The following is a 15,661-nucleotide window of genomic DNA, read 5'->3' on the forward strand; positions in this document are numbered from 1 at the left end:
CCTAGATACAAGGCTATCCACACCGTTTTGTCAACCACATGACTCCATTTTGATTTCATTCAACAATAGTTTCTACGTCTTCACTGATATTCTCTATTGATGTGATATTGTCATCATAACCTCCTTTCCTTCTTTAATCACGGTTTCCTTTGGTTCTTTGAACATATTTATAATGGTTACTTCAAAGTCTTTGTCAAATCTGACATCTGATTGCTTTCACAGGCAGTTACTGTTGCCTGCTGCTCCAGCGTATGCCTTTTTTTTTTTTTTTTTTGCATGCCTCATGGTTTTTCGGTGGGAACTAAACATTCTAGATAATACATTGTAGTAACTCCAGCTACTTGTCCTCCACCCCTCTGGGAGGCTTGTTATTGTTATTTGCTTATTTGTTTAGTGACTGGCTGGATTATTTTAGTGAAGTCTATTCCCTCTCCCCTCTCTCACAGTGTCAAACCTCTAATGCTCCTCCTCAGGGAGGTGCAGGTTTGGGTATGGCCAGTCACCCTGGGATGACAGTGGTTTGGACAGGGCTCTCAACCTCTTTCCCTGACCACATTCAACCATTAAACTCCACTAATTATCAACTGATTGCTCTACTGTTTTCAGCAATGCCCTGGGGCATAAATTTCTCTACAGATTAGTTCAACCCAATTTGGACTTTACTATGAATTGACTCAACAGCAACGGGTTTGGTTTTTTCAGTTTTTTGAGGGAATAGTTCCTGAGGTCAGTGTTTGAGGTTCCTTCTATCCCCTGGAGGGATCTTCCCAGCTGTCTCTTTCCCTGATTCTCCTAGAAAACTAGCTGGCCTAGTTTATCTTCATTTAATCTACCAATCTCCTCCCAGCTGCCTTTTACTGTAACTTCCGCTCTTCTTGACAGTGCCCTCAGGCCTGAACTTCTCCAGGATCTGTTACAAATGAAGTTAGTTCCTTTGGGTACAGATTGAAAAAAAAAAAAAAAAAAACACAAAACCAAACCCCTAATTACCATCCAATTGATTCTGACTCATAGCCCCCCTATAGGACAGAGTAGAACTGCCCCATAGGGTTTCCAAGGCTGTAAATCTTTATGGAAGCAGACTGCCACATCTTTCTCATGTGGAGCAGCTGGTAGGTTTGGCCAACCTTTTGGTTAGCAGCAGAGAGCTTAACCACAGCACCACCAGGGCTCCAGGAAGAGTTTAGGAACTATTTTACAGACTCTTTCTCCCTGCAGGTCAGATCTCTGAGACAGGGCTCTGGGCTGGGTGTGGGGACAATGGCAAACTTCTGAGTGACACTCCTGTGTTAGAAGCTGGGTGCTAAGTGGAAGAGGGAGCAGCACTCTGAGGTTTTCCCAGCTTACCTCTCCTGGAGTGGAACCACTGCCTTGCGAGCTCAGGCAAGGGCAATGCAGGCCCCAGTATTCTCAGCAGCTCATCGCCCAAGGCAGAGCTCCATTCCATAAATGGGGCTGAGTCAAAGAGGGAGCCCTCAGCCCTCCACTGCACTCACCTGCAACTTATCTCAGCAACAGGTAGCTTGAGGACAGATGAGAAATGCTGGCTCCTGCTCTGGCTGGGAGCCGAGGGAATGGGGAGTTACTTGCTGCACCCGTTTGGAGTGGTTTTCCCAGTTGGGAGGAGGATGGGAGGGTGTGCTCTTCATTCAAAGAAAACAGACTCTTGTGTTTCTTACTGAATTTTTGTAGATTTTCTTGATTATATGTTTATTCATTTGCTGTATGCCCTTAGGACCATTTGTGCAGGCTTTAAATGGTTGGTTTTAAAAATAACTTTCACTGGGGAGGAGATCTGTGGAGCTCCTCAAGCTAGCAGGCTGCAAGTCTATCCTTCATCCCTACTTTTGGATGTAAACCAAATGCTAAACACTGCTTGTCTCTGAACTTCCGTTCCCCTCTACCAGAGCATGACAGCCTGCTCCTCTCCATCAGGAGCCTCCTGCAGCACCGGGACACACCCACCTGCACCTGGAAGTCCAGCTCACCCTTGCAAGGAGTGTCAACGGGCAACAATGCATCTATGCTCCCTCCTGCCCTCAAAGCTTTATCTGGTCCCTCATGCTCCCTTTTCAACTTCTGACTTTTTAGTGGCACTTGTAATAACATTCATGATAGCTGGCCTTTTCAGTCCCATTAGGAGTCTTGGGAATGAACCCCACGTTCTCAATTTCTCAGTTTCCACCACCCTTGGCAAACCACAATGATCCTTCTGAAGCAGGAAGCTCAGGTGAAAAGCTCCCTCGTTAAACCTTGCGAGGCGGAGCTAAACGCGGGGGAGGGGTCAGGTGACGATTCAGGAAAGAGGGGTCAGGCTCTCAGACCATCCGTGGGAGGGCGGGAGGAGTGCACGCCACCTGCTTGCATTCTCTGAAGATCATTCCTGTTTAACACAATTTACCAAGAAGCAAAAATGTAAAAACTCTTCGTTTTGAAATTTTGCATGTAGTTACCTTTTAAAAGAATTCTTGCTCAATCCTCCATTACTGAAAATGATCATCACACAAAGGAGGACGCATGCCATATACAGTGTTATAACACTCTTAATGTAACCAATTTAAAAAAAATGTGTCTCCTCCTTAACCTTTTAAGACTCCAAACTCATGTAAAATGATCTCAGAGAGAGAATACACCTTTTCCTTCTTTTTGCACACAGCAAGTAATGTGCACACGATTCCCTGACAATCGTTACCACCAGTGAGACACGGTTACCAGCAGGCCTTCCTGCTCTTTCTCCAGAAGGGTCTGGAGGGCCTGGTGGCAGGCACCGCCCAGCTCTCTGAGGCTCTGCGGCAGGAAGTGAGCACACACTGGAGGTAAGTTATTTCTCTGCCATGTGGGGTTATGCTGACCATTTGAGTAGAGCAAATCTGATACAAATCAGCTATATTCATAATCTGAAATTAAGCACATGTAGACATGAGTTGCATAAAATAATTAAACATTTGAAAAAAAAACAACTTGAATTAAAACAAATAGAATCAAGATTCAAATGACACACTAGAAAAAGTATGAGCTACATGAAGGTTATGATTCTTAAAATAAAATGACCCCTATAAATCAGTAATAAAAACTCCAGCAATACAACTGCCCAATCAAGTGAGAAATAGAAATGATCATAAACACATGGAAATATTTTCAACATGACTAGAAATTAACACTTACTTGCCTATCAAAGTTGCAAAGACTTCTTACTTCAATCTTGAGCCAAAGTCCATTTCATCGTTGCTGGCACCGCCAGGAGACAGGCCTCTCTGACGCTACCAGTCTCACCTTCTGGGGGGTAGCAGCTATCAAAAGCTCCAAACACGGCATCAACTTTGACCCCCTCATGTTACCTATGGGAACTCAGCCCAAGGCAGGAAGCGTGGAGGTTCACCACAGCACTGCTGAGAACACCACTGATGTACAAGAGAGTACACCACGTTTAGTTTGTACACCTGTAAGATGGAATGCTATACAGTCATTAAAATGATATGTAGAAGAATATCTGTAATAGATTTAAAAGTTTGTAATTTATTAAGTACAAAAGCAGATTATAAAATAAGTATATGATTCTAATTTTATAAAAATTAAAAAAAAAAATGGGAAATATAAATCCCTGAAAGGATTTATGTTGAATACCAATGCTGCTATTGCTCAGAGGTAGGCTTATAGAATATTCCAATTTTCTTCATTATACTTTAATGTGCTTTCTAGATTTTATGCTATAATTGTTTTTATATTCAGAAAAAATGCATAATAATGTACATCCTATTTGGGATATTTTAAAAACCTTTTCACAAATTTCAAAATATAGAATTACAGTCAATAACTTTTTATTAACATAAGGATATAAAAAATTTTAGTGTGATATACAGAACTCCCAGAAATTTTAAACACTCTAATGTGCTTATTAAAACCGTAATTTACAAGACACCTTGTCTTCCTGCCACTGATCTTTCAATACAAAAATCTTACAATATTTTATTTGCTATAAAACCACAACATTAAAATTCGGTTAGGTAGTTCTCTTCCCTTCCTGGCCACCCTATTATAAGGAATGTCCATTAGTCCACTGCTGAAACTTCTGTATGTCAAACAATAAGTTACACAGATTCTGTACATAATTACAATACGGTTATTAGAATTCCAGTCTGTGGCCACGTACTACACTGCAGTCTAACACCACAGGCAAAGGGAGCTACTACGCACGATGCTATCTGTAGCCACGGAACAGTAAGATATGGGAGTCTGCCCAGCCACTCGGACTCCTTTGGTGGAGACTTTAAAATGGTAGAGAAGCAGTAACAGCTCTGTTAGGCACTGATCCAGGCTAATTCCAGACTAATTCTAGAAAAGCCTGGTTGTTTCTGTGAAACATGCAAGATTCTAAACTTTCCCATCCTTAATCCCCATAAAACTCAACAACTTCATAACGTACTTTTTATTAGCTATATAAAAATAATCTATGTCTTAGATTCGTGCTTGACTTCAAATTCTTAAAAGTATCTAAAAGTTTTTACATTCTGTATTTGATTTAGATTCACTATAATATTAGATCACTTGGTTTAGTCAAGTTTGAATAAAGTAACTACATATGGTTTGGCCAAATTTTATAGGCATACAACTCAAAATGTGAAAGCAGCTGATGATGAGTGTAAGATCATCTCCACCTTCGACATCAGACAAAGCTCTCAACACCACTCCTTGCCCGTTACTGCAGGGCGGTCATGAAACAGCATTGAGAATGTGAAACCTTAGACTTTTCCATCAATGCTTCAGAATCCACTGATTCAGAGTAAAAATAATGCATTACACTTCCGCTGTACTGAGAAGAGTTAATATTGTAATACTATGAAAACAAGCAATTTAACTAAACTGCATGAATTACATGCAGTTTCCCAGTTACAAACCTAGGAAAGAGGTTTAAAACTAATGGCTGATTTTATCTTTCTGAAATAGAGCATCTATCTAACTTGATGGCCCAGCATGGTGCTTACCGCGTATTAGTGACTATGGACGCAGTCAGGCACACCTGTCTCAACAAAGAATTGGCAAAGAGAAGATGCTGCGCGGCCACAGCGCTGTGCCGCAGAGCCAGGGCTCACTCCCCTTCCCATCAGCCTCTCTGGGCTCAGCTGCCTCCCTGTGAAACGGAAGTGAGGCAGATGTACTGAGGGCCTCAGTTTTTTTTCCAGCATAAATTCTGTAAATGAATTTCTCATTTGGTGTGGGAATAAATAATTGATTTTTAAAAATCAGGAACTATATTTTTAGCTTAAAGAAAGTGCAAACTCTTAATACAGTAGAGAACACCCACGTCTCTGCAGCTTCTCGCGACGCCCATGCGGGCCTTTCCTGTTCCAGTCACCCACGTGTTAACGCGCTGACATTCACGTTCTGTAAATGTCCTTGGCAGATTCAAAACGTTTCTTTAAATCAATTCAGGAGATGCTTTCCCAGATGAGATTTTGGGAACTGTGGAGACAGATCTGTAACAGCACAGAGGGAGTGATGGCACCCCGCAAAGACTTGTGTACCTCCCCCTAGTGGCTGGAGACAGGTCAGCAGTTCCACGTGTTAGGACACTGGCTTCAGTGCCCCAGAGCCTGAATTACAATGGTTGTGTGAATCTCATTTTGGAGCTGTCTTCTTGGACGTGTGCTATTTCACATGTTGTAGGCCACGTAGATGGGGTCCAGCTGGTCGGCCAGGAAGCCATCCCTCAGGTGCATGCGCTGCTTCTCACCCCGCGAGTTGATGGGGATCACTCCCGGGTCCACGATGACCACCACGCCGACGACCAGGTAGTGCTCCTCCAGCACCACATTGGTCACCAGGGCCACCAGGTCCAGCGCGTCCTGCTCCAGGCCCTCCAGCTCCACCACCACCACCAGCAGGTTGGTCCACGTGAAGACGGCACTGTGGGTGAGAGGACAGATGCCGTCAGATGGGGGTGGCGCAGCCGCCTGGGCCCCTGGTCACGGTGACAGGCACCAAACAACAGTGGCGTGAATAGTTCATTAACGTTACACTACTGCTTAACGCGATTTCCCACTTAACAGGTATGTTAAATGTGTTTTATAGGAGCACGTTATTTTAATTAAAGTTCTCATTGAGAATCAAGAGTACGATTTGATGTTGAAGTTGTACTTGCCCCATGCAAGCTCCTGACAAAGTGAAGGAATCATGAGTCGTGACTATTTAAATTAAGAAATTCACGTTAAAAGCAGAAACATATCAGGATTAGAACTGCGGAAATCTTACATTTTACCTATGCATTTGGAGATAGTCTCTTGGTTTAAAACTGATTAGGAAAAGAGAGAAAAACCCAACAAAACCCAAACAATTAAAGGCAGTGTGCCTCATGGAGTATGTCAGGCGGCATCTGGCCCTCCAGCGTCCGGCGTGTGCCTAAGCACAGACGCTCAGTCCCAGAGTGCACTGCCCAGCACCACCCCGACCCCGGGGCCCTCACCACTCAGCAATGCTCCTGTGCGCCCGGATCACCGAGGTCTCGATGTCGATGGGGTGGTACCGCATGCCTCTCAGCTCCAGTGTCTCGTCCAGGGATCCGACAACGTAAAGTGCATCGTGCCGCTCTATGAGATCACATTCGAACAGGCAGGAAGTCAGAGTCACTGGCAAAGCCACCTGGACTCCCTCCCTACAGGTCTGTGCCAGCCCCGACCACGTGCCCTCTGGGCCAGCAGCTGGCCACCTGAGCGCCGAGGGAACGCACTCTGGGGACAGGCTCACGGAGGGGCTGCAGCTCTTCCTGACCCTGTGGTCGTTAGTATCTCAGTCCTTTATCTCTGCAGCAAGCGACCACTTCAGAAAGTTATGGCCACGTTCGAATGTGTGTTTTAAATGACTTTTATCCCTGGAAACAAAACAGCATCTACAGGGCTCCACCAGTTAGCTGCTAAGACCACACAGGGTCCTGCAGACACCAACTGAACTCTGAACGGGTCGTGGAGAGAGCGGCTGCGCTGGTTCAACAGGCACAATGGCTCTGGCTGACACCAAGCTGGCACAACGGCCTGCTAGGAACGGCTGGATCTGCTGGGGGCCCTGACAGCCTAGCCCAGAGGTCACAGGACAGTGAGGAGGGCCCATGCGGGAGTGCATCACAGAATGTGTCGTCAACCCTGCACACCCGAGGACACAGACCACCACGGCGAGCAGCGAGGCGAACCCGCAGGTAACGGGGAGCCCTGGGCGGGACTGTGGCCAGAGCGCCCTCCGCTCTGGAGGCACTCGCCCGTCCCGCGGCAGCCCCAGGTCACCCTCACCTCCGCTGGCGTCTGTGAGCTCCGTCCTCCGGAGGAAGCCGAGGTACCCCGTTCTGGCCCAGACGGTCTGGGTGTCACCGAAGCTCAGCCGGGCACTGAAGTGGTCGGCGTGCAGCGTCTCCTCCCCGTAGACTGTGTAGTAGCCAGTGGCATTGTGGGGGCTGCTCACCCAGATCTGGGGCCAAGGGGAAAGGGCGCCGCGTGTCACTAATGTGCTGCTTTACAGCAGCGCCCAGGCCCTGCTGAGAACGACCCTCACAGAACCTCCCAGGGACCATTCCACACTGAGCAGGAGCGCGGAGTGGGGAGGGCGTTCTCCTCAACATCTCTTATCTGGGAAGCTAAACTAACAGTACAGGCAAATCCCAAGCTTCCTCTCCTTCAGTAAGGTTTTGCTCTCCTCTGGCCCAGGAATGACATTTGTAGGTCTCTGTCCTATGTGAATGGGCTAAAGACGTAACTCAACACTCCTCACGTCGAACAGCTGTTCCTAATTAAGAAAAAGCTGGGCACCATCTAGATGCCCACAACAGGGACAAGTTATACTAGTGGGATCACTGCAGAACAGGACATGGGCAGCCACGCAGTCACGTCATGGAGGAGGGCCTGGCAGGCCGAGCCCGCATGTGTGGAGACACGGTGTGAGCGTGCGGATCCCACACCAACAGCAGGTACTCAGGATGTTAACCCTGCTCCGACTGGTCCCACTACAGCTCGGCAGCATTCAAAGAGCCCTAAGACCCTCCTGGCATCTTTTAGAAACAGCCCAGGGTAAAGAATGCCACCTCCGCCCTGCAGCCTAGGACCTCACACGGACACCCCCCAAGAGAGGAGGCGAGCTTGGCAGACGAGATGAGGGGCAGGCTCCCCAGACAGCTTACACCCATTGAGACCACCTTTCGGGGCAGCACCTGGTGCCCTGACAACCCTAGGCCAGCTGTCTGAGGGCACCTCACACCAGCTCCCCAGCTCTCTCTGCCTCTCCTGTCAAGTGCCAGCCCCTCTGCGCAGCCCCCGTGGGTGGACTCCTGGCCGGGGCAGGAGCTGCTCTTTTAGGACAGCTGGAGGTGTTCTGCCCACAGCAGCCGCTCACGCCCTCACTCCCCTGCCGTTTATTCCCGAGCAGCTCCCAAGGCCCCCAAGACCTCAAAACCTGGGGATCCCCCTGCTGACAGTGACAGGGCAGGCTATGGAGCTACGCAGGACCCTTAGGGAAGGGTGTAAAAAAAAAAAAAAAAAAACCCATTGCCCTTGAGTCGATTTAGACTCATAGTGACCTTACGGGACAGAGTAGAACTGACCCATAGGATTTTCAAGAAGCGCCTAGTAGATTCGAACTGGGGAAGGGTGTGGGGACCCTGAAATCCTGCATGGTGGTGGGGGCAGGGATATACATGTTGGCAAAAGGGTCAAACATCTTCTAGCAGCCTCCTGAAGGCATCTGTACCCTGAAGGGTTAAGAAAGCCTGTATCTGGGCAGGAAGGTGAGAAGGGTCGGAGCAGCAACAGGAGAGGGCAGAAACTTGGGGAGCACACACGGAGCCTCTCCTGCTGAGTCCCCCTCCCGCCACACCTGGCAGTGCTCACCTCTCCCAGGTGTGAGTCTCCGAGAGGTCCTTTGGTTTCCGTGTGTGCGATAATGACCTTCACCCCCGGGAGGATCTGGGGGGAGAATTGAGTCCCATGTTAAAGAAAACACTATGCAAGACACTTCTCCTGCTTACTTTGAAAATAATAATAACAACATCCTCGGGGGCCAATTTAAAGTACATGTGACTGGCAGAAGTACAGAGGCCTCTCCAAATTTGACTGAATTTTTAAAGAAACAAGACATTAAGGTAAAAATAAAACTGTGAATCTTAGCAAAACCAGTTCAGCTCCTAAGAACGGACCCTACTGCTGGGTGCGGGGGCATGCAGGGGCCTACACGAAGCTGTCACTGGACCCCAGAATGCTTCCCAATCAGCCCACCCTCTGTTAATGAACTCAACACTCAGGGCTGCAGAGAGCAGAGCTCAGCCCTCCAGCACCCTCGGCTGGCAGCGCCCTCAGCTGGCACCCTGCCCCATGATGACTCCACTGAGCTTCTCTCTACTCAGCCTTGGAAGCAGGTTCTCCATCATGAGACTAACCTCCTGGTTGCCTACCCCGTGCCAATTCCGAGGGACAGAGGCTGCCGCCTCCTACCCAGAGCTCCCAACTGCGCCAGTGCCTCGGAGAACGTTCCAGGGAAAAGGCCTCAGTCCCTCCCGGGCTTGGGGTTGGGCCACCTGGGCTGCACCGGGCCTGGTCTGTTCATTGTGCGTACCTCGGGCAGGGGTGAGGATGGACCACGAGTCACAGGAAGGTCGTGGGAGTGCAGGCTGTGACTGCTCTTCCTGTGACACCTAGGTCAGTGCCAGACCCTCTCTCCCATCTGTCGCTGTGCCCTCTGTGTCCTGCCCTGCTGGGACCACCCTGCCTGCACGGACTCTGTTGTAGCCTCTAACCTCTTCCCCATGTGGGCCACCTGAACCCCGGAGTCAGAGTTCCCTTTCGAAAACACAAACCAGGCCCAAGTTATTTGTAATAGCAAAGTATGAGAGGAGAAAAAGTCCAACGAAAGGGATGGCTAAAAAATCATGGTGCAGTCACACACGACAGATAACAGCACCAAGAAGCCTTGCTGAAGGCCACAGGGACAACGGGCTTAGGTTCACAAAAAGGGCAACGCAAGCCTGGGTGAGCGTGAGCTCCCGTCTATGAACACGCATTCATACAGCCGCTCAGAAAGACAGATAGGTCTGCAAGCCTCGGCTGTCCACGGACCACGTCTCCCCGTTCTTGAGTCATTACACTCATGGGTCCTGTCTCAGCTGGCCTGCTTCCTAGAGAAACTTCCAGAGAAAGGGCATGTGGGTGGTGCACTTCCCGAGACCTCGCACAGCCAAGATCTCTGTTGTACCTGCATGTTTACACATTCTTCCACTCACTCACCCACTCATCCATTCACTCACTCATCCAATTACTCACTCACTCACTCATTCATTCATTCACTCACCTGCTCACTCATCCAATTACTCACTCACCCATTCATTCACTCACCCACTCACTCATCCAATTGCTCGCTCACTCACCCACTCATTCATTCACTCACCCATTCATTCACTCACCCACTCACTCATCCAGTTACTCACTCACCCACCCATTCACTCATTCACCCTCTCACTTATTCACTCGCCCATTCATTCACTTGATCCTGCATTTGGGAAATATTTATGGAGCACCTATGCTGCCAGGCACTGCTGAGACAGGGGCGGGAACACAACAGTGAGTGAAGACACAGTCCCCATCCTCATGGGCTCCAATGGGGTTGGCAATGACAGACTGTTGCCCATCCCAGGCCACTGCTATTTGAAGCACTTCCTACTGAGCCAAGTGCCTCTGTCCCTGGCCCTGAGCTGCCCCGGCCTGCCCCAGTCTGAGCTGCACAACACGACTGGTGAAGTATAGAGCCCTCGGGTTTCCAGAGGTAATTCTGGTGAGGATTTGGCAAATGCAGGAAGTGGTGTGAGGCTCAGGCTGCCATATTAAGTGGATGAGCCAGCTATTACCTTATGCATTCAGCCCACCCAACCAGCTCCGTTCCAGTTCATATCTAAACTACATCCCTCCATTAGGATGGCAAGTGTGACTCACACTCACCAGACTTCTCTCAGATGCTTCTGTCCAATGTGAGAAGGCACGCGCTGTCCCTATTTGGGGCTGAGCACACCTCTCACCCTTCACTTGTCTGTCTGCCCCCCCAAACCTCTCTGCCCTCTCCCAGGGGAATTCCTGTTGGGTACACATAAAACTCCTTAGTCATTCTTTCTGTCACCCCACTTGGCCTTGCTCCCTTTCTTGGTCTGGAGCTCAGAAATGTACCGACAGACTTAAGCGACCGTTTCTGCACCTCTGGAGCAAGGAGCCTCCACAGGAGCCTGCCCCACCCCAAGCACGAGTTGGTGATGCTCACAAGGGCCTGTGTGGCTCCCAGAACCTCCCGCAACTCACATTCTGGGCAGAAAGGAGGGACACACGTGGTGGAAGGCAAGTCTGAGCTTCCCCTACCTTTCCAGACTCCATCAACGGCAGGCTGTGTGGAGAACCCCGTTCTACCAAGCGCACCCTGGAATTAACAAGTGAAAAATGTCAGAATAAGCTGACCATGCAGATGGTCATTTCTAAACAGACCATGAGGTGATAATCACGATGTCTGTCCATCTGTTGACAGGGGCAAGGATGCCAGCCTGTCAATTACTAACTTGTCATGACTGCTATGGGCAGTGGCTTTGGGGGGTCGTGCAGAATAGGCCACATGTTAAGGGTCTCCAGAACCCACAGGGCATGGGTCAGAACTGACAGCTCCATGCCTCTGCCCGCTGCAGGTCATCAGGGTTCCCTGCTCAGCTGACCCAGCCCTGGCCCACGAAGGAGTGTGGTTTCTGTGTCCTCGGGGCCCCCCACCAGCCCATCCATGTTCAGGGCAGGCTGCAGTGGGGCCACACTCAGGGTCCAAAACTGAGATCTGCGTCCCAAAGCTGGGGATGCTCTAAATAGCATCTGAACACAGACCAGCACGTACGACACGCCTCACGTGCTGTGGCCACCTGGACACGCTCCCCGAGGTAAGACCAAGCCCCACGGGGTTGCCTAGAAAGCCCTCGGCATTCATTGGCTGCTTGTCTTCCCCCCTTTCCCATGAAAAGCTACGTGTCAAATGTTCCATCACTGCCGCCCCTTCTGGTTACGTGGATGTTCACGAAGGCACAGGGACACAGACTCTTCTGCTCCTTCTTGCGGTGCTGCGGCCCCTCTGGTCTGGGCCAGCATCTCGCTGGGCCTGTGGGGCCCAGGAGGGCCACATACAAGCAGACCACGCCTGCTGTGCACCACGTGCTGGAGAGCAGGCCCAAGGTGAGGGGTGGGGGTTACCTGTCATGGCGCAGTGCCCTCATGTCCACGTAGACTGTCGTCGGATCTGGGCCGGCTGTGCCCTGGAAGCAGACCAGCAGACTGAGTTTCACTTGGGGCTTTCCCGCCGGCCCTGGCTCAGAGCCTCTACACCCACGGCCCAGCCGTGTGGCTTGTCCTGGAGCCTGCAGCTGCTGCAGGCTTACTGTCCCTGGGGCAGGACCAGCGCGTGGTGACAGTGCGTAAACATGTCAACTGCACAGACTTAGACCTCAGCTCTAGCAGAGTCCTATCCCCAGCGAGCTCTGGACTAGGATGAAGGCACCTTCGTGGGGCTCTGGGGAGCGTTCCTACCAGCCATCCGGGGTCTGACGGCCTCCTACCACCCAACCTAATTCTGCAAGGACTCAGCACAGCAAAGATCCTCTCAGAGATGAGGGGGCGACAGTCCTCAATTTCTCTCCTCTCACCTGTGACATTCATCCTGACTGACGAAAGGAGAGCATGTTCCATCTTATAAGATACGGAACATCGAATCAAACAAACACTGCCTTCATTCTGAAAACCCCAGACAACACAACTGTGTCTTTCCCGGGAACTAAAACCCCTGCACTGAAACTAAACCCGGCCCTTCTTCCCGAGGTAATGCTGTGAACATTAATTTTTTTGAAAACAGTTTTCAATTTGGTTACAAAGGAGCTACCATAACACATCAAATAACAGTCACTGTAAGCAAAGCGAGACAGTGAAGCAGCCCTGGTTTGCCCGGAGCGGAGGCGCGGGGCGCGTACCTGCTCAGCCAGCTTTCCCAGCCTGTTTGGCTGACAGAGGTAAGGGAGGCCAGCAGAGTGGGGACAGAGAGGAGACAGCCACGAGGAGACACAGACAGAAGGCGGCAGGAACACGAGAAACACAGTGAGAGAGAACAAAATGCATCACTGTATCTTAAAGAACAAATACCCTGTGTATGATTCCACACCCACAGGTGGTACTCGTGTGTCAACAAACGGACATACTAACGCAAGCCACGGGCGTTTGGTGCTGGCACCGTGGTGGGTGAGTGTGTGTGCGGCAGCACCCAGGGCCCAGCTCTACATTCTAGGACTGGAAGGGATGCTAGCCCTGGAGAAAAGGCCCCGCCCAGTCTCCTCCGGCCGCACGAGGGAAGCCCGAGGCTCAGCGCAGGAACGGGGTGTTTTCACGGTCAAGGGTATCAGCAGCCACGATAGGGACACAAACGTGGTCGCTATGGTCCAGACCTGCCTTGTGCCCCAGCGTGGCACATGCTGGCCAAGGGCAGCAGAGGTCTGAGGAAAGGGATGAGGCCAGGCAAGTGCTCTGGAAACCGGGAAACGGCCCTGACCCTGGGCTCTGCTGTGGGTGGCACTGACTCCGGATGATGCCCTCTCCTTCCAGCATCCCTCGTGCCGTGTGTAAGTAAGGCATTTGACAGTGGGCTATCTAATAGGCCATGGGGTTTTAAGAAGTTTAGAAAAAAGGAATTGAGATACCAGCATAAAATCTGGAAAGCTGCCTAGTCATCGGAGCGGCTGTAAACAAGCATTTGCAGCCCAGTGACTCAATTTCTGAGACTGTGCTTCTTGTCAGTAAGCAAACACCTCAAGACTTTACAAAGAAATCACGGGCAATAAAAACGATCATACTTACTGATGTTTCTATCTACAACTGCTAAAGCTTGAGACAGTAAAATAGATGATTCTTGTTTTTAAAGATTAGCTGCTCATTATATCCAACTTAGAGATTCTTACAGACAAGATAACAGTCACTGTTCAGAATGATCTGTTTTTCTCCAAGTCAGCCTTTGTTCATCAAGGAGAACAGACCACCTTTTAAAATAAAGCCTTCGCAGCTCTCGAAGCTAAAAGCCGTTTGTAGACTTATCATCAAAAGCTCAGAGGATGAACAGACAGGGCAGGAAGCTCTGAGGAGCTGATCCACGCTTCTCACCCGTCATCAGGAGACTGCCCATCAGCCACGTGGGCACAGGGACCCTCACCTGCAAGCAGATGGCCACGTTGACCCTGCACCCGAAGGTGGTGCTCACGGCGCGTGCCGACAGGCCCAGGTCCTTGAACAGCTTGGAGAAGGACTGTGTCAGGGTGATGCGGGGCCGCTCCTCCGCCACCACCATGCAGGTGCGCACGCAGGACAGGTTCACGCCCCTCATCTGTGGGGAAGTCACAGTCAGCTCCATGTGGGCTGAGGCACTGAGGAGCCTGCTGGGAGCTTCTGGGTGGGTCCCCCGTGTGGTCCGACCTCAGGTGTGGCCCAGCACAAAGGCCAGGCTGGAAAGACAGCCCCTCCCCTCTCCTCAGTCCCTGTGGCTCCTGCTGAATTCTAAGGGCCAGAACGTCACTGTCCAACCCACTGCACTGTGCCCTACTCTGCCCTCCTGTGCTGACACCTCCTGATGCTCTCTCCTGCCTCAACCCAGGCCCTCGGAGTCCCAGCAGTGCGCCCAGAGGGAGCTGCCCCTGTTCCCCTCTGCAGGGGGCACCACAGGCCTCAGGCTCCCCACTCGGCCTATTGGCTAGGAGATGCTGGGAGGGTCTCTGGCTCTTCTGTGTGCCGTCCCACGGGTGTGAAAGAGTGGGGACAATGACCACACACTCCCAGGGGTCGCTGGGAGAATGGCCAGGTTAGAGCCACTGACCCCCTTCAACCTTCCAAGGTGGAGCCTCTCGGCGCCCAGTTGCCCCCCACCTCCTCTCTGACGTTTATCTGTGGCCCCCACCTTCAGCGGGTCCCTCTGACGTCTGCCCTCATCCCCACCCTCCACAGAACTGCTGGGATCCACCCAGGCCCACCAGCCTCCTCCCCAGCCCCTGGCTCCCACTGTGGCCTGTCTGTCTCCGCCCCTCCGCCTTTGTGGGGTCACTGACATGATCGCTCCAAGATGCGCCACTGACCGCGCTGCCCTGGCCCTTTGAGCTCCAAGCCTGCGTCCCTTACTTCCCATCTGGTCAGGGTCCCCTCTCCAAGGCTGTCCCCGGGGACTAGCCACAGTTGGTCCCCCCTCGCTTTCTCTCCCTGGCCCTGTATGACCTGGCGAGGAAGATGCAGAAAGAGCTGTGCAAGAGGACTCAGGCACAGCCCCCCAGCAGAGGCGCAGCCCCCTCGGCAGAGGTGCAGCCCCCCAGCAGAGGTGCAGCCCCCTCGGCAGAGGCGCAGCACCCCCAGCAGAGGCGGAGCAGGGAGCAGTGGGGTCTGGAGGCGAATGTGCACCGGAAAGGGGCCCCTCCACTTTCCACAAACTCCCAGGAGGAGCCTCGGGGGTCATTTTTTATTTTAGAGCCTCCCAGGGCCCTGGCATCTGGCCGATTTCAGAGGCCCTGCAGCCAACCCTCTCCCGAAGGGCAGACGAGAGAAAGACAAGCAGGTGGAGTGGGGAAGCCGTCAGGACATGTGAAGCCACCATGACGTTTCCA

At 51.1% G+C, this 15,661-nt stretch overlaps 1 protein-coding gene across 1 annotated transcript in view; it reads right to left on the reverse strand.

Annotated features, from left to right (window-relative positions):
* Nucleotides 1-3,676: 3,676 nt before the first annotated feature.
* The window catches only part of DIP2A (disco interacting protein 2 homolog A), a 142,234-nt gene continuing 130,249 nt past the window's right edge, over nucleotides 3,677-15,661 (reverse strand). Inside the window, exons 33-39 of the mRNA XM_023739099.1 lie at nucleotides 14,230-14,400; nucleotides 12,234-12,295; nucleotides 11,370-11,427; nucleotides 8,865-8,939; nucleotides 7,278-7,452; nucleotides 6,461-6,584; nucleotides 3,677-5,904 (exon numbers count right to left, since the gene is read on the reverse strand). Coding sequence (XP_023594867.1) covers nucleotides 5,652-5,904; nucleotides 6,461-6,584; nucleotides 7,278-7,452; nucleotides 8,865-8,939; nucleotides 11,370-11,427; nucleotides 12,234-12,295; nucleotides 14,230-14,400 — 918 coding nt within the window. The 3' untranslated portion in view covers nucleotides 3,677-5,651. The remainder of the gene's footprint in view (nucleotides 5,905-6,460; nucleotides 6,585-7,277; nucleotides 7,453-8,864; nucleotides 8,940-11,369; nucleotides 11,428-12,233; nucleotides 12,296-14,229; nucleotides 14,401-15,661) is intronic.

This window comes from Trichechus manatus, unplaced genomic scaffold, assembly GCF_000243295.1.
Source record: "Trichechus manatus latirostris isolate Lorelei unplaced genomic scaffold, TriManLat1.0 scaffold00128, whole genome shotgun sequence".
Classification (NCBI taxonomy): domain Eukaryota; kingdom Metazoa; phylum Chordata; class Mammalia; order Sirenia; family Trichechidae; genus Trichechus; species Trichechus manatus.